This window comes from Anomaloglossus baeobatrachus, chromosome 3 (assembly GCF_048569485.1).
Source record: "Anomaloglossus baeobatrachus isolate aAnoBae1 chromosome 3, aAnoBae1.hap1, whole genome shotgun sequence".
NCBI classification, from domain to species: domain Eukaryota; kingdom Metazoa; phylum Chordata; class Amphibia; order Anura; family Aromobatidae; genus Anomaloglossus; species Anomaloglossus baeobatrachus.
Window position 1 is genome coordinate 681,557,233 of NC_134355.1, and position 20,244 is coordinate 681,577,476.

General features: G+C 49.6%; 1 protein-coding gene across 1 annotated transcript in view; it reads left to right on the top strand.

The window, feature by feature from the left end:
• LOC142295770 (L-gulonolactone oxidase-like) overlaps positions 1-20,244 on the top strand; it is a 310,763-nt gene that overhangs the window by 200,939 nt on the left and 89,580 nt on the right. The window contains exons 7-8 of the mRNA XM_075338857.1: positions 13,756-13,863; positions 14,095-14,171. Of these exons, the coding sequence (XP_075194972.1) occupies positions 13,756-13,863; positions 14,095-14,171 (185 nt within the window). The remainder of the gene's footprint in view (positions 1-13,755; positions 13,864-14,094; positions 14,172-20,244) is intronic.

Consider the following 20,244-nt stretch of genomic DNA (forward strand, 5'->3'; position numbering starts at 1 on the left):
TAAAGCTCCTGGATTTTGGCTGTGGATTGGCCGTTGGTGCAATGCTGGGATCGGCAGGACGAGACACCGCGGGGCGCCCAGCCTGCCATGATGATGAAAGGCTGCCGTGTGTCGGGATAATTCGGGGTGTCTCAGGTTAATCCCCGCGCTGTAGATTTCCCCGCACTTTATCTCTCACACTCTTTGTGCTATTTTAACTTTCAGAAGCCGTGAATGTGCGATCTCCGGGGAAAATTACAGCCCGAGATGAGAATACGAGTATATACAGAGAGGCGAGCCCCGGGATCAAGTAGGATTCCAAAATATATTCTCCAGGTGTCTGTCAAGATTATATCAAAGGCTTAAAGGGATATATGACGCATCGATAAGACTCGTCACTGAGGTCAGCCGCTAATGGAAAGGGACCACGTATCATCCACCAGTGGCCCACAACGATGGGACTATTCACGGTCCTGGATGACATTTTTTTTCCCTCCTTTTTTACCAAACAAGATACACTTTGTAATAAATTAAACTTACACTCAGGTACATATAGCATAAAGGACGCCCCCGACAGAGTAACATGAGGTTTACCTTTTACTAAGCTGGTGTCTTGAGTGTGTCATGGCCTAATGTGATCTCTGAGGGATCTGGGATCAGAAGGTCACAGCGCATTGTGGATCACAGATCAGCTTTAGTGCCCACTCATTGTTTATCCTGAGCTGGAGCGTATTTAATTCCATCCAGCACTGAAGGGGTTAAGGTTCCTTTCTATCCTGCAGTGATCTAACAGGTAGTTGTAATCTCAGCTGTAGCCTCTCTCTTCTGCTGTAAGCATCCACTCCTCACTCCTCCCTATGCCGGCTATAGCTCATACCTATGCTGACCATGTTGAAGAAGCTCGTCGCTGCATAGCTGTGGTGACGATAATATTGCAGCTGCAAAGTTTCCTACTGAAGAAACCAAAACAAGTATCTCTCTGGCCTGCACTAGTGAGGGTGAGTTTGGGGCCACCAAAGGCCTAGGCATGTGATGGGACACAGGGGCATTAAGGACTGCAGGTGACTGTTAGGAGGTGACCCACCGATGGCCAACCATTGTATTATTTCCCTGGTGTAGCTTTTGTGTTGCGTCGTTTGCTGCTGGCCCTCCCCTGGCATAACACTACCCTGGTGTTCACAATGTGTGGTTCCTCTTGCCGGGAGTCCTCCCTTGACACCTGCAGTCACAGACAGCTGGTCATCTTCAGGATATCACAAGTCAAGAGGAAAGTGAATGCTTCTCGCTTGGGTACTTGGAGGCTAATGGCTAAGGGTGTCCTGGTGTTCTTCACCAATGCACTTGGTCTATGTCACATACATGGTGGTAATGTTTGACTTCAGAAGAGCATAGGGTAGTGATGACTGAACACTACCATGCTCGGTACTCGTAACTAGTGATGAGGGGGCACTACCATGCTCGGGTGCTCGGTACTGGTAACTAGTGATGAGCAGGCACTACCATGCTCGGGTGCTCAGTACTGGTAACTAGTGATGAGCGGGCACTACCATGCTCGGGTGCTCAGTACTGGTAACTAATGATGAGGGAGCACTACCATGCTCGGGTGCTCAGTACTGGTAACTAGTGATGAGCGGGCACTACCATGCTCAGGTGCTCAGTACTGGTAACTAGTGATGAGCGGGCACTACCATGCTCAGGTGCTCAGTACTGGTAACTAGTGATGAGCGGGCACTACCATGCTCGGGTGCTCAGTACTGGTAACTAGTGATGAGTGGGAACTACCATGCTGGGGTGCTCAGTACTGGTAACTAATGATGAGCGGGCACTACCATGCTCAGGTGCTCAGTACTGGTAACTAGTGATGAGCGGGCACTACCATGCTCACGTGCTCAGTACTGGTAACTAGTGATGAGCGGGCACTACCATGCTCGGGTGCTCAGTACTGGTAACTAATGATGAGGGAGCACTACCATGTTGGGGTGCTCAGTACTGGTAACTAATGATGAGGGAGCACTACCATGCTGGGGTGCTCAGTACTGGTAACTAGTGATGAGCGGGCACTACCATGCTCAGGTGCTCAGTACTGGTAACTAGTGATGAGCGGGCACTACCATGCTCAGGTGCTCAGTACTGGTAACTAGTGATGAGTGGGCACTACCATGCTCAGGTGCTCAGTATTGGTAACTAGTGATGAGCAGGCACTACCATGCTCAGGTGCTCAGTACTGGTAACTAGTGATGAGCGGGCACTACCATGCTCGGGTGCTCAGTACTGGTAACTAGTGATGAGCGGGCACTACCATGCTCAGGTGCTCAGTACTGGTAACTAGTGATGAGCAGGCACTACCATGCTCGGATGCTCAGTACTGGTAACTAGTGATGAGCGGGCACTACCATGCTCGGGTGCTCAGTACTGGTAACTAGTGATGAGCAGGCACTACCATGCTCGGGTGCTCAGTACTGGTAACTAGTGATGAGTGGGCACTACCATGCTCGGGTGCTCAGTACTGGTAACTAGTGATGAGCGAGCACTACCATGCTCGGGTGCTCAGTACTGGTAACTAGTGATGAGCGGGCACTACCATGCTCAGGTGCTCAGTACTGGTAACTAGTGATGAGCGGGCACTACCATGCTCGGGTGCTCAGTACTGGTAACTAGTGATGAGCGGGCACTACCATGCTCGGGTGCTCAGTACTGGTAACTAGTGATGAGCGGGCACTACCATGCTCAGGTGCTCAGTACTGGTAACTAGTGATGAGCGGACACTACCATGCTCAGGTGCTCAGTACTGGTAACTAGTGATGAGCGGGCACTACCATGCTCGGGTGCTCGGTACTGGTAACTAGTGATGAGCGGGCACTACCATGCTCGGGTGCTTGGTACTGGTAACTAGTGATGAGCGGGCACTACCATACTCGGGTGCTTGGTACTGGTAACTAGTGATGAGCGGGCACTACCATGCTCGGGTGCTCAGTACTGGTAACTAGTGATGAGCGGGCACTACCATGCTCGGGTGCTCAGTACTGGTAACTAGTGATGAGCGGGCACTACCATGCTCAGGTGCTCAGTACTGGTAACTAGTGATGAGCGGGCACTACCATGCTCGGGTGCTCAGTACTGGTAACTAGTGATGAGCGGGCACTACCATGCTCAGGTGCTCAGTACTGGTAACTAGTGATGAGCGGGCACTACCATGCTCGGGTGCTCAGTACTGGTAACTAGTGATGAGCGGGCACTACCATGCTCGGGTGCTCAGTACTGGTAACTAGTGATGAGCGGGCACTACCATGCTCGGGTGCTCAGTACTGGTAACTAGTGATGAGCGGGCACTACCATGCTCGGGTGGTCAGTACTGGTAACTAGTGATGAGCGGGCACTACCATGCTCGGGTGCTCAGTACTGGTAACTAGTGATGAGCGGGCACTACCATGCTCAGGTGCTCAGTACTGGTAACTAGTGATGAGCGGGCACTACCATGCTCGGGTGCTCAGTACTCGTAACTAGTGATGAGCGGGCACTACCATGCTCGGGTGCTCAGTATTGGTAACTAGTGATGAGCGGGCACTACCATGCTCAGGTGCTCAGTACTGGTAACTAGTGATGAGCAGGCACTACCATGTTCAGGTGCTCAGTACTGGTAACTAGTGATGAGCGGGCACTACCATGCTCAGGTGCTCAGTACTGGTAACTAGTGATGAGCGGGCACTACCATGCTCAGGTGCTCAGTACTGGTAACTAGTGATGAGCGGGCACTACCATGCTCGGGTGCTCAGTACTGGTAACTAGTGATGAGCGGACACTACCATGCTCGGGTGCTCAGTACTCGTAACTAGTGATGAGCGGGCACTACCATGCTCAGGTGCTCAGTACTGGCAACTAGTGATGAGCGGGCACTACCATGCTCGGGTGCTCAGTACTGGTAACTAGTGATGAGCGGGCACTACCATGCTCGGGTGCTCAGTACTGGTAACTAGTGATGAGCGGGCACTACCATGCTCGGGTGCTCAGTACTGGTAACTAGTGATGAGCGGGCACTACCATGCTCGGGTGCTCAGTACTGGTAACTAGTGATGAGCGGGCACTACCATGCTCGGGTGCTCAGTACTGGTAACTAGTGATGAGCAGGCACTACCATGCTCGGGTGCTCAGTACTGGTAACTAGTGATGAGCGGGCACTACCATGCTCAGGTGCTCAGTACTGGTAACTAGTGATAAGCGGGCACTACCATGCTCAGGTGCTCAGTACTGGTAACTAGTGATGAGCGGGCACTACCATGCTCGGGTGCTCAGTACTGGTAACTAGTGATGAGCGGGCACTACCATGCTCAGGTGCTCAGTACTGGTAACTAGTGATGAGCGGACACTACCATGCTCAGGTGCTCAGTACTGGTAACTAGTGATGAGCGGGCACTACCATGCTCAGGTGCTCAGTACTGGTAACTAGTGATGAGTGAGCACTACCATGCTCGGGTGCTCAGTACTGGTAACTAGTGATGAGCGGGCACTACCATGCTCAGGTGCTCAGTACTGGTAACTAGTGATGAGCGGGCACTACCATGCTCGGGTGCTCAGTACTGGTAACTAGTGATGAGTGGGCACTACCATGCTCGGGTGCTCAGTACTGGTAACTAGTGATGAGCGGGCACTACCATGCTCAGGTGCTCAGCACTGGTAACTAGTGATGAGCGGGCACTACCATGCTCGGGTGCTCAGTACTGGTAACTAGTGATGAGCAGGCACTACCATGTTCAGGTGCTCAGTACTGGTAACTAGTGATGAGCGGGCACTACCATGCTCAGGTGCTCAGTACTGGTAACTAGTGATGAGCGGGCACTACCATGCTCAGGTGCTCAGTACTGGTAACTAGTGATGAGCGGGCACTACCATGCTCGGGTGCTCAGTACTCGTAACTAGTGATGAGCGGACACTACCATGCTCGGGTGCTCAGTACTGGTAACTAGTGATGAGCGGGCACTACCATGCTCGGGTGCTCAGTACTGGTAACTAGTGATGAGCGGGCACTACCATGCTCGGGTGCTCAGTACTGGCAACTAGTGATGAGCGGGCACTACCATGCTCGGGTGCTCAGTACTGGCAACTAGTGATGAGCGGGCACTACCATGCTCGGGTGCTCATTACTGGTAACTAGTGATGAGCGGGCACTACCATGCTCGGGTGCTCAGTACTGGTAACTAGTGATGAGCAGGCACTACCATGTTCAGGTGCTCAGTACTGGTAACTAGTGATGAGCGGGCACTACCATGCTCAGGTGCTCAGTACTGGTAACTAGTGATGAGCGGGCACTACCATGCTCAGGTGCTCAGTACTGGTAACTAGTGATGAGCGGGCACTACCATGCTCGGGTGCTCAGTACTCGTAACTAGTGATGAGCGGACACTACCATGCTCGGGTGCTCAGTACTGGTAACTAGTGATGAGCGGGCACTACCATGCTCGGGTGCTCAGTACTGGTAACTAGTGATGAGCGGGCACTACCATGCTCGGGTGCTCAGTACTGGCAACTAGTGATGAGCGGGCACTACCATGCTCGGGTGCTCAGTACTGGTAACTAGTGATGAGCGGGCACTACCATGCTCGGGTGCTCAGTACTGGTAACTAGTGATGAGCGGGCACTACCATGCTCAGGTGCTCAGTACTGGTAACTAGTGATGAGCGGGCACTACCATGCTCGGGTGCTCAGTACTGGTAACTAGTGATGAGCGGGCACTACCATGCTCGGGTGCTCAGTACTCGTAACTAGTGATGAGCGGGCACTACCATGCTCGGGTGCTCAGTACTGGTAACTAGTGATGAGCGGGCACTACCATGCTCGGGTGCTCAGTACTGGTAACTAGTGATGAGCGGGCACTACCATGCTCGGGTGCTCAGTACTGGTAACTAGTGATGAGCGGGCACTACCATGCTCGGGTGCTCAGTACTCGTAACTAGTGATGAGCGGGCACTACCATGCTCGGGTGCTCAGTACTGGTAACTAGTGATGAGCGGGCACTACCATGCTCAGGTGCTCAGTACTGGTAACTAGGGATGAGTGGGCACTACCATGCGCGGGTGCTGGGTACTGGTAACTAGTGATGAGTGGGCACTACCATGCTCGGGTGCTCAGTACTGGTAACTAGGGATGAGTGGGCACTACCATGCGCGGGTGCTGGGTACTGGTAACTAGTGATGAGTGGGCACTACCATGCTCGGGTGCTCAGTACTGGTAACTAGGGATGAGCGGGCACTACCATGCTCGGGTGCTCAGTACTGGTAACTAGGGATGAGCGGGCACTGCCATGCTCGGGTGCTGGGTACTGACATCCATTAGTTGGATCCTCGGATGGGTACTCGTGTACAGAGTATAACGGAAGTTAATGGGGAATTTGAGCATTTCTATAACTGTCCGGAGAAATGCTGGCGTTTCCCGTCACTTCCATTATACTCAGTTCACCACAAAAGCAGGAATAACGCGGCATTTTTTGCAGCATTTTTGTGCTTTTGCATTGGTCTTAATGGTGATAAAATGCTGATGGAATTGACACGCCGCTTCTTACAAAAAGTTTTCAGTTTTGGTCAGGAAGCAAAAATCAGCACATTTCTGAAATCCTGTATCTGTTGCTTGTAAAAGCATCTTGTAATTTGCATAAAACTCAAAAAACAATGCAAAAAAACAAACTGCAAAAATGCAACATCTGAGCATAGCGTTATGCAGCATTTTCACATTTTTTATGTATGGGTGAGTCTTTGTGTGCACGGTATGGTGGTATTATATGGGCACTGCATTATGTTGTCACACTTTATCACTATTATTTCCTGAGTGATTGTACCTCCGGTCTCAGTGTCCGGTTCTGTATATGCAATGTATCATTTTCGGTCACCTCCAGACCCGTCTTGTTGCCTTTCTTCACCTAAATTGGTGAAAAGCTTATTCTGCAAAAGGAATGTACCTAAGAGTCAGTGTTGTGCAGATCTGCCCGATAAGTCGTGTTCTGGATTATTTCTGCTCTGATGTTCTCCAGATGTCCTCATGTGTTCAGGTTAATGAAAATCCTTCCAGAAAAGAGCAGAACACCAAAACTACAAGGACTGATACTCATGGGTACTGGACACTTGATTCACCTTATTTCTTTTTCCTGCCACAGCCACTTTTCCTTTTTCTGGCGACTCCCCCTCTACTCCTCAGTCATGCCCCTGCAGATCTCTTCCACTCCTCCCTTTCTCTGGCGACTCCCCCTCTACTCCTCAGTCACACCCCTGCAGATCTCTTCCACTCCTCCCTTTTTCTGGTGACCCCACCCTCTACTCCTCAGTCACACCCCTGCAGATCTCTTCCACTCCTCCCTTTTTCTGGCGACTCCTCCTCTACTCCTCAGTCACTCCCCTGCAGACCTCTTCCACTCCTCCCTTTTTCTGGCGACTCCCCCTCTACTCCTCAGTCACTCCCCTGCAGACCTCTTCCACTCCTCCCTTTTTCTGGCGACTCCCCCTCTACTCCTCAGTCACTCCCCTGCAGATCTCTTCCACTCCTCCTTTTTCTGGCGACTCCCCCTCTACTCCTCAGTCACTCCCCTGCAGACCTCTTCCACTCCTCCCTTTTTCTGGCGACTCCCCCTCTACTCCTCAGTCACTCCCCTGCAGACCTCTTCCACTCCTCCCTTTTTCTGGCGACTCCCCCTCTACTCCTCAGTCACTCCCCTGCAGATCTCTTCCACTCCTCCCTTTTTCTGGCGACTCCCCCTCTACTCCTCAGTCACTCCCCTGCAGACCTCTTCCACTCCTCCCTTTTTCTGGCGACTCCCCCTCTACTCCTCAGTCACACCCCTGCAGATCTCTTCCACGCCTCCCTTTTTCTGGCGACTCCCCCTCTACTCCTCAGTCATGCCCCTGCAGATCTCTTCCACTCCTCCTTTTCTCTGGCAACTCCCCCTCTACTCCTCAGTCATGCCCCTGCGGATCTCTTCCATTCTTTTTTTCTGGCGACTCCCCGTCCACTCCTCAGTCACGCCCCTGCGGATCTCTTCCATTCTTTTTTTCTGGCGACTCCCCGTCCACTCCTCAGACACTCCCCTGCGGATCTCTTCCATAACTTCTTTTTCTGATGCTTCCCCCTCTGTTTCTCAGTCACGCCCCTGCAGAGCTCTTCCACATCCCATTCCTTTTCTGGCAACTCCCCCTCTGGTTCTTAGACACGCCCCTTAGGATCTCTTCCATAACTTTTTTTCTTGGTGACTCCCCTTCCACTCCTTAGTTACTCCCCTGTGGATCTCTTCCACACCTCCTTTTCCTTGCGACTTCCCCCTCTGCTCCTCAGTCATGCTCTGCCAATATCTACCACACCTTTTTCTGGCAACTCCCCCTCCATTCCTGAGTCACACCCCTGCGGATCTCTTCCATTCTTTTTTTCTGGCGACTCCCCGTCCACTCCTCAGTCACGCCCCTGCGGATCTCTTCCACACCTTTTTTATGTTCTCTCAATAGAGAGGGAAACCTACTTTTCAGAAAGAGTCAGGAGCATTTATGTTGTGCTGAAGAGCTGTGCCTTATTGGACAAAAAAATCTCTTCCAAAAACAAAAATAAAAATATAACTTTTAATGACATTACTATTAATATTAATTCCTATGCTCGTAAGAAGAATTAAAACTACAGCTTGGTTAACTTGCACAAATAGAAGAGTTTATATTTTAGTCTTGCCTGTCTCTACAACATTTCAGTATAATGTAGTATATATATATACTATGAAGTGTGTTAATATGAAAGTTTTGTCATCCAGCCAAATGGATTTGGCTACAATGATAGTGATAATTCATTGGGTATACACTGTTGTGTCACTAGGATGCCTGCGATATTAATGAGACAGCTGAAAGTAACATACAGTTAATAACCCACTCCCCCATTGACATGTTTCGCTGCTGCTGTAGCTTCATCAAGGGCCTTTAAGGCTATGGTTCCTGATAAAGCTGCAGCAGCCTCTGTTCATCAGGCAAAAAGAAACTAAATAAAAAATACCCATTAAGTCTGATAAATTATATAGACTATCAGGTAAAAAAACTTGCCAAAAAATGCAACAATTGGAATATCATATGTCACCAAAATAAAACCATTAAAAACTGCAGCTTAGACAAAGAAAAAAAGAAGATTTATTGATGGAAAAATAATGAAGTTGTGCGTGGTGGTAAATGCCAATAAAAATCAATTGTTTTTTTGCAAAAATTTTAAAGAAAAAAATAATTAATAATAAAAAGATAATAAAAACTATACAAGTTTAGTATTCTGATGTGCAGACCAGGTCAGTTTTATCGAAAAATAAACGGAGTACAATGAAATCCCCCAAAAATGGTGACAATGCATTTTTTCAGGTTTGTTTTTTTTTTCATGTTTTTCAGTATATCATATAAATTACAAATTTTTCTGTAAAAAATGAGCCTTCTTTATATGATTATACTAGCTGTAGTACCCGGCGTTGCCCGGGATAGTAACTGTCTCTCTGTCTCTCTCCCAGTCTCTGTCTGTGTGTCGCTGTCTGTCTTTTTCCTTGTCTGTCTGTGTCTTTCTTTGTCTGTCTGTCTGTTTCTATCTTTCTGTCTGTATTTGTATCAGTCTATCTGTCTACATCTTTGTGTCTGTCTGTCTGTCTCTATCTCTGTGTCTGTCTCTATATGTGTGTCTGTCTGTCTCTCTCTTTCCCCGTCTGTCTCTTTCCCCATCTATCTTTGTCTGTCTCCTTTCCCGTCTGTCTCTTTCCAGGTCTGTCTCTTTGCCCGTCTGTCTCTATGTCCGTCTGTCTCTTTCCCCGTCTGTCTTTGTCTGTCTCTTTCCCCATCTGTCTCTTTCAAGGGCTGTCTCTTTCCAGGTCTGTCTCTTTCCAGGTCTGTCTCTTTCCAGGGCTGTCTCTTTCCAGGGCTGTCTCTTTCCAGGGCTGTCTCTTTCCAGGTCTGTCTCTTTCCAGGGCTGTCTCTTTCCAGGTCTGTCTCTTTCCCCATCTGTCTCTTTCCAGGTCTGTCTCTTTCCAGGGCTGTATCTTTCCAGGTCTGTCTCTTTCCCCATCTGTCTCTTTCCAGGTCTGTCTCTTTCCCCATCTGTCTCTTTCCAGGGCTGTCTCTTTCCAGGTCTGTCTCTTTCCAGGGCTGTATCTTTCCAGGGCTGTCTCTTTCCCCATCTGTCTCTTTCCAGGGCTGTCTCTTTCCAGGTCTGTCTCTTTCCAGGTCTGTCTCTTTCCAGGGCTGTCTCTTTCCAGGGCTGTCTCTTTCCAGGTCTGTCTCTTTCCAGGGCTGTCTCTTTCCAGGGCTGTCTCTTTCCCCATCTGTCTCTTTCCAGGGCTGTCTCTTTCCAGGGCTGTCTCTTTCCAGGGCTGTCTCTTTCCAGCTCTGTCTCTTTGCCCGTCTGTCTCTCTCTGTCTCTCTCTATCTGTCTCCCCACCAACATCTTATTACCTCACACATAAGCTTCTTATACTAACAGTTTATTTTGTTCCTATAGCAACCACTGACCGTTGCTATTTATAGCCTAACGCTCCCACCTCCATTTAGTTTAATGGAAGTAGGATTTTGGAGAGTAACTGTAAAGCGCGGGGTTAAATTTTCCCGTCAAAACATAATCTATGGCGTTCCCTGAGTCACATGCGGCGTCTGTACAAAATTTCGTGATTGTGAATGCGATGGTGCGGATTCCTTTAGTGGACATACACACACACACACACACACACACATACACTGAGCTTTATATATTTGATAGGAAAATAAAATGGTTATTGCTCCTGGAAGAGAGAGTGAAAAAAAAATAGGCTGCGGAAGGAAAGGGTTAAAGAAAATATAAGTAAATTCAAATATTGTGATTCTAAATCTCCGGAATGTCGGAACGTTCGTTTTCTCCTTTCTTTGTTTACATAAATAAAAGGCAGTGACATGGATCAATATCATTCCGGCAATCACAGAAGTGACAGCAATCTGCTTTCTGTCCGTCTTTACAATCAGCAAAGAGCAGCAATCTCTAAGACGTCTGAGACATTTGTCAGAATCCTTGTAATCACCCGGACAGTATAAATCTGTGCATTACCCCTCCAGGCTCCATAGTGATGTGCTGCCTGCTGGGGAGACAGATGCCCAGCAAATGTATAGGATCCTGAAGAAGGGGCATACAGATGCTCCATTCCTTGACGGAGATGCAGAACATATAGGAAGCATTTACTGGGGCTGCCTGCAGGGTCTCCACACACCGCCCATCCCCCATTACTGACATCCCCCATTATCAGAATTAAGGATGATGGATTCTAAATTATGATATGGATGTATTTAACCACTCTGTATATTGTACATGACATCATCGTATTCATCAGCCTTATTTTATTAAAGACCATCAGTTATATAAATGATGCTGGCATGTATAGAAAAGTGTATTGTTACATATATATGTATTCTAGTGTTCCATTATATGATATATCGTATGTCATTTCTATTAATAAGAATAAAGGAAGTAATAATACTACCCCTATGTACAAGGATATAACTACTATAATCCTGCCCCTATGTACAAGAATATAACTACTATAATACTGCCCCTATGTACAAGAATATAACTACTATAATACTGCTCCCTATGTACAAGAATATAACTACTATAATACTGCCCCTATGTACAAGAATATAACTACTATAATACTGCCCCCTATGTACAAGAATATAACTACTATAATACTGCCCCTATGTACAGGAATATAACTACTATAATACTGCTCCTATGTACAAGGATATAACTACTATAATCCTGCCCCTATGTACAAGAATATAACTACTATAATACTGCCCCTATGTACAAGAATATAACTACTATAATACTGCTCCCTATGTACAATAATATAACTACTATAATACTGCTCCTATATACAAGAATATAACTACTATAATACTGCTCCTATGTACAAGAATATAACTACTATAATACTGCCCCTATGTACAGGAATATAACTACTATAATACTGCTCCTATGTACAAGAATATAACTACTATAATACTGCCCCTATGTACAAGAATATAACCACTATAATACTGCCCCTATGTACAGGAATATAACTACTATAATACTGCTCCTATGTACAAGAATATAACTACTATAATACTGCTCCTATGTACAAGAATATAACTACTATAATACTGCCCCTATGTACAGGAATATAACTACTATAATACTGCTCCTATGTACAAGAATATAACTACTATAATACCGCCCCTATGTACAAGAATATAACTACTATAATACTGCTCCTATGTACAAGAATATAACTACTATAATACTGCCCCTATGTACAAGAATATAACTACTATAATACTGCTCCTATGTACAAGAATATAACTACTATAATACTGCCCCTATGTACAATAATATAACTACTATAATACTGCTCCTATATACAAGAATATAACTACTATAATACTGCCCCTATGTACAATAATATAACTACTATAATACTGCTCCTATATACAAGAATATAACTACTATAATACTGCCCCCTATGTACAAGAATATAACTACTATAATACTGCCCCCTATGTGCAAGAATATAACTACTATAATACTGCCCCCTATGTACAAGAATATAACTACTATAATACTGCCCCTATGTACAAGAATATAACTACTATAATACTGCCCCTATGTACAAGAATATAACTACTATAATACTGCCCCTATGTACAAGAATATAACTACTATAATACTGCTCCTATATACAAGAATATAACTACTATAATACTGCCCCTATGTACAATAATATAACTACTATAATACTGCCCCTATGTACAATAATATAACTACTATAATACTGCTCCTATATACAAGAATATAACTACTATAATACTGCCCCCTATGTACAAGAATATAACTACTATAATACTGCCCCCTATGTGCAAGAATATAACTACTATAATACTGCCCCCTATGTACAAGAATATAACTGCTATAATACTGCCCCTATGTACAAGAATATAACTACTATAATACTGCCCCCTATGTACAAGAATATAACTACTATAATACTGCCCCCTATTTACAAGAATATAACTACTATAATACTGCCCCTATGTACAAGAATATAACTACTATAATACTGCTCCTATATACAAGAATATAACTACTATAATACTGCCCCTATGTACAAGAATATAACTACTATAATACTGCTCCTATGTACAGGAATATAACTACTATAATACTGCCCCCTATGTACAAGAATATAACTACTATAATACTGCCCCTATGTACAGGAATATATCTGCTATAATACTGCCTCCTATGTACAGGAATATATCTGCTATAATACTGCCCCCTATGTACAAGAATATAACTGCTATAATACTGCCCCTATGTACAAGAATATAACTACTATAATACTGCTCCTATGTACAAGAATATAACTACTATAATACTGCCCCTATGTACAAGAATATAACTACTATAATACTGCTCCTATGTACAGGAATATAACTACTATAATACTGCCCCCTATGTACAAGAATATAACTACTATAATACTGCCCCTATGTACAGGAATATATCTGCTATAATACTGCCTCCTATGTACAGGAATATATCTGCTATAATACTGCCTCCTGTACTGTAACATACTAGATGTGTGCAGTTACTGGACTTTGTATAGGACATTTGTTGTGTTGCGGGGAGATACTAGGCTTGCTCTCGGTGTGTTAGTAGAGCGCCCCCTCCTGGTCACCGTTCTCCCCAGTTTTCGCAGTTTGGGCTGTGACCATTTCTCTTTTCTGGTTGCAGGTTCTGGACAATCTTGACAAACACTTAAACTCCTCGGAATATTTCCGCTTCCTGTGGTTTCCTCACACGGAGCACGTCAGCGTGGTCTATCAGGACCCTACAGACAAGGTACGGGCGACCAGTTGTGATTTTGCATATCCTTGTTTTCCCCTGCGGTTCTGTGTGTTCTTGCTCCGCACAGAGTACGGTGCTGCTATGCGGTCCTTTAGGGCATCTAGTGTGATTGAGCGCAGCTCTGGATGTAACTAGAGGACAGGCATTGGAGGCAGTGCTGAGAAGTGTTTGCTGGAAGCTCTTGCTCCGCTGTGAGTCCATGTCTCTGCTTTCTCTTCCCTGCAGCCGCCGTCCTCCAAGGCTAGCTGGTTCTGGGACAGTTTTGTGGTTTATTACCTGCTGGAGTTCCTGCTCTGGATAAGGTAGGAGCACGATGCACGCACATGGCTGCCACGTATCATGAGGCCACGTTGTGTGGACCCCGGAAAATGTCTTCATGTTCTGGCGATTTTATACATCTATCTATATATATAATTGCCTTATTCTGTCTGTCTGTCTGTCTGTCATGCTCCAAAATTGTGTCCTTACGGTGACACAAAGCTGATTGGCCGCTGGGTTCGCCATGGCCCCGCCCCCCCACACGGATTGGCCGCTCGCCCAGGCTGCGCCCCCACACGGATTGGCCAGCCGCTCGCCCAGGCTCCGCCCCCCCCCACAGATTGGCCTCTCGCCCCGGCACCCTGCAGGCATTGGCAATTCGGCCACGCCACGCCCCGCCCCCCTCACAAAATGCACGCTAGCTTTGGCCCCGCCCCCCTCCCCCCCGCGCATTCCCCGAACTGACACGGCTGTCACGGAGGTGAGTACTGTACTCCCCCCCCCCCCCCCCCCGCGCATTCCCCGAACTGACACGGCTGTCACGGAGGTGAGTACTGTACTCCCCCCCCCCCCCCTCGCTCGCACGGGAGTGGTGTGGATACGTTGGTAACCATGCTAGCATGGTTACAAGCGCATCAAGGTCCTGCAGCGGCGGAAGATCCACACGCACACACACACACATACACACACATCAGATCACACTCACTCTCACACACACCTCACACACACCTCACACACATCACATCGCATCCACACACTCACAGCATCCGGCGATATCGCTTGCTTCTCGGCCTCGATACTGTGCTGTTGTGACCTTCCAGGACCTGACGGAGGATCACATGGCCAGAAGCATGTGGTATCTCCGGATGTTGTGAGTATCAGCGCGTATGTGCGATATCGTCAGTGTCTGTGTGTGTGAGTGTATGCGATCGGGTGTGTGTGAGTGTATGCGATCGGGTGTGTGTGAGTGTATGCGATCGGGTGTGTGTGAGTGTATGCGATCGGGTGTGTGTGAGTGTATGCGATCGGGTGTGTGTGAGTGTATGCGATCGGGTGTGTGTGAGTGTATGCGATCAGGTGTGTGAGTGTCGGCAGAGGAGCACGGCGTGCTGGAGGAGGCTGGGAGCAGAGAGGCTGATCTTGGGGAAGGCTGGGAGGGGGAGGCTGATGCTGGGGGAGACTGGGAGGGAAAGGCTGATGCTGAAGGAGGCTGGGAGGGGGAGGCTGGGAGGAAAGAGGCTTGGAGGAGAGAGGCTGATCCTAAGGAAGGCTGGGAAGGGGAGGCTGATGCTGAGGGAGGCTGGAAGGAGAGAGGCTGATGCTGCGGGAGGCTGGAAGGAGAGAGGCTGAGGCTGGGAGGAGAGAGGCTGATGCTGGGGAAGGCTGATGCTGAGGGAGGCTGGGAGGGGAAAGCTGATGCTGGGGAAGGCTGGGAGGACGGAGGCTGGGAAGAGAGAGGCTGATCCTGGGGAAGGCTGGGAGAGGGAGGCTGATGCTGGGGGAGGCTGGAAGGAGAGAGGCTGATGCTGGGGGAGGCTGGAAGAAGAGAGGCTGATGCTGGGGGAGGCTGGGAGGAGAGAGGCTGATGCTGGGGAAGGCTGGGAGGAGAGAGGCTGATGCTGGGGACAGAGAGGAGAGGCTGATGCTGGGAGGAGAGAGGCTGATGCTGGGATGAGAGAGGCTGATGCTGGGAGGAGAGAGGCTGATGCTGGGGGAGGCTGGGAGGGGGAGGCTGATGCTGGGGGAGGCTGATGCTGGGGGAGGCTGGGACGAGGGAGGCTGATGCTTGGGGAGGCTGATGCTGGGGGAGGCTGGAATGAGAGAGGCTGATGCTGGTGGAGGCTGATGCTTGGGGAGGCTGATGCTGGGGGAGACTGGGAGGGGAAGGCTGATGCTGAGGGAGGCTGGGAGGGGGAGGCTGGGAGGAAGGAGGCTGGGAGGAGAGAGGCTGATCCTGGGGAAGGCTGGGAAGGGGAGGCTGATGCTGAGGGAGGCTGGAAGGAGAGAGGCTGATGCTGGGGGAGGCTGGAAGGAGAGAGGCTGAGGCTGGGAGGAGAGAGGCTGATGCTGGGGAAGGCTGATGCTGAGGGAGGCTGGGAGGGGAAAGCTGATGCTGGGGAAGGCTGAGAGGACGGAGGCTGGGAGGAGAGAGGCTGATCCTGGGGAAGGCTAGGAGAGGGAGGCTGATGCTGGGAGGAGAGAGGCTGATGCTGGGAGGAGAGAGGCTGATGCTGGGGGCAGAGAGGCTGATGCTGGTGCAGCATGGGGGATGGTGCACGATGGGGGTGCGCAGCATGGGGGATGGAGCACGATGAGGAGTGCGCAGCATGGGGGATGGAGCACGTTTGGGAGTGCGCAGCATGGCGGATGGACCACGTTTGGGAGTGCGCAGCATGGGGGATGGAGCATGTTTGGGAGTGCGCAGCATGGCGGATGGAGCACGTTTGGGAGTGCGCAGCATGGCGGATGGAGCACGTTTGGGAGTGCGCAGCATGGCGGATGGAGCACGTTTGGGAGTGCGCAGCATGGCGGATGGAGCACGTTTGGGAGTGTGCAGCATGGCGGATGGAGCACGATGGGGGGTGCGCAGCATAGCGGATGGAGCACGATGGGAGGTGCACACCTCCCCCAACACACACAACACACCACACACACTGGGAACCACAAACACCGCCCTACACAGACACACACAGACAACGCTGCACACACACAACACCCAACACACAAACACCGCGGCATACATAAATATACGCACATATCATGCAACACACACATTGCACAAAACATACCTCCCCCCAAAACACACCACACCCACACAAACCGCGCAACACATACACACACAACGCTACAGACACACAGCGCTCCACAAACAACGCAACACACGCAACACACACACAACACCGCTCTCACCCCTCGCCACACCCAGACAACACCCAGAACATGTACAGCCCCTACACAAACACTTGGTAACTACACACAACAACATCTATATATATATATAGATATATATAACAAAAATCATACATTAACTACACAATACGTAAATTCTAGAATACCCGATGCGTAGAATCGGGCCACCTTCTAGTATATATATAATTGCCTTATTCTGTCTGTCTGTCTGTCTGTCTGTCATGCTCCAAAATTGTGTCCTTACGGTGACACAAAGCTGATTGGCCGCTGGGCTCGCCATGGCCCCGCCCCCCCGCACGGATTGGCCGCTCGCCTCGCCTCGGCTCCTCCCCCCGCACGGATTGGCCGCTTGCCTCGCCTCGGGTCCGCCCCCCCCCCGCACGGATTGGCCGCCACTCACACTCAGACTCACATGCACACTCAGACTCACAGGCACACTCACACTCAGACTCACATGCACACTCACATGCACACTCACATGCACACTCACACGCACACTCACACGCACACTCACACGCACACTCAGACTTACACTCAGACTCACATGCACACTCAGACTCACACTCACACTCAGACTCACACGTACACTCACACGCACACTCACACTCAGACTCACACTCACACGCACACTCACACGCACACTCAGACTCACACTCAGACTCACACTCACACTCAGACTTACACTCACTCACACTCAGACTCACACTCAAACTCACACGCACACTCAGACTCACACGCACACTCAGACTCACACGCACACTCACACTCAGACTTACACGCACACTCACACGCACACTCACACTCAGACTCACACGCACACTCACACTCAGACTCAGACTCACACGCACACTCACACTCAGACTCACAAGCACACTCAGACTCACACGCACACGCACACTCACACTCAGACTCACACTCACTCACACGCACACTCAGACTCACACGCACGCTCACTCAGACTCACACGCACACTCACACTCACACGCACACTCACACTCACACGCACACTCACACGCAGACTCAGACTCACACTCAGATTCACACGCACACTCACACGCACACTCACACGCACATTCACACGCACACTCACACGAACACTCACACTCACACGCACACTCACACGCAGACTCACACGCACACTCAGACTCACACTCAGACTCACACTCAGACTCACACGCACACTCAGACTCACACTCAGACTCACACTCAGACTCACACTCAGACTCACACTCACTCACACTCACGCTCACACGCACACGCACACTCACACTCACACGCACACTCACACGCACACTCACACTCACACTCAGACTCAGACTCACACGCACACTCAGACTCACACTCAGACTCACAAGCACACTCAGACTCACACGCACACTCACACGCACACTCAGACTCACACGCACACTCAGACTCACACGCACGCTCACTCAGACTCACACGCACACTCACACTCACACGCACACTCACACGCAGACTCAGACTCACACTCAGATTCACACGCACACTCACACGCACACTCACACGCACATTCACACGCACACTCACACGAACACTCACACTCACACGCACACTCACATGCAGACTCAGACTCACACGCACACTCAGACTCACACTCAGACTCACACTCAGACTCACACTCAGACTCACACTCAGACTCACACTCACACTCACACGCACACTCACACTCACACGCACACGCACACGCACACTCACACGCACACTCACACTCAGACTCACACGCACACGCACACTCAGACTCACACGCACACTCAGACTCACACTCAGACTCACACGCACACTCAGACTCACACTCAGACTCACACTCAGACTCACACTCACACTCACACGCACACTCACACGCACACTCACACTGAGACTCACACGCACACTCACACTCAGACTCACACGCACACTCACACGCACACTCAGACTCACACGCACACTCAGACTCACACGCACACTCAGACTCACACGCACACTCAGACTCACACGCACACTCACACGCACACTCACACGCACACTCACACTCAGACTCACACTCAGACTCACACTCACTCACACGCACACTCAGACTCACATGCACACTCACACGCACACTCACACTCACACGCAGACTCAGACTCAGACTCACACTCAGATTCACACGCACACTCACACTCACACTCACACGCACATTCACACTCACACGCACACTCACACGCACACGCACACTCACACGCAGACTCACACTCAGACTCACACTCACACTCACACTCAGATGCACACTCACACGCACACTCACACTCACACTCACACGCAGACTCACACTCAGACTCAGACTCACACGCACACTCACACTCAGACTCACACGCACACACACACTCAGACTCACACTCACGCACACTCACACTCACACGCACACTCACACTCAGACTCACACTCAGACTCACACGCACACTCAGACTCACACGCACACTCACACGCACACTCACACGCACACGCACACTCACACGCACACGCACACGCACACTCACACTCACTCACACTCAGACTCACACTCAGACTCACACGCACACTCACACGCACACGCACACTCAGACTCACACTCAGACTCACACGCACACGCACACTCACACTCACACGCACACTCACACGCACACGCACACTCACACTCACTCACACTCAGACTCACACTCAGACTCACACGCACACTCACACGCACACGCACACTCACACGCACACTCACACTCAGACTCAGACTCACACGCACACTCACACTCACACTCACATGCACACTCACACTCACACGCAGACTCAGACTCACACGCACACTCAGACTCACACTCAGACTCACACGCACACTCACACTCACATGCACACTCAGACTCACACACGCACACTCAGACTCAGACTCACACTCAGACTCACACTGAGACTCACACTCACATGCACACTCACACGCACACTCACACGCACACTCAGACTCACACTCACACGCACACTCAGACTCACACTCACACTCAGACTCACACACACTCAGACTCACACACACACGCACACTCACACTCAGACTCACACGCACACTCACACGCAGACTCAGACTCAGACTCACACTCAGACTCACTCACACGCACACTCAGACTCACACGCACACTCAGACTCACACGCACACTCACACTCAGACTCACACGCACACGCAGACTCACACTCAGACTCACACGCACA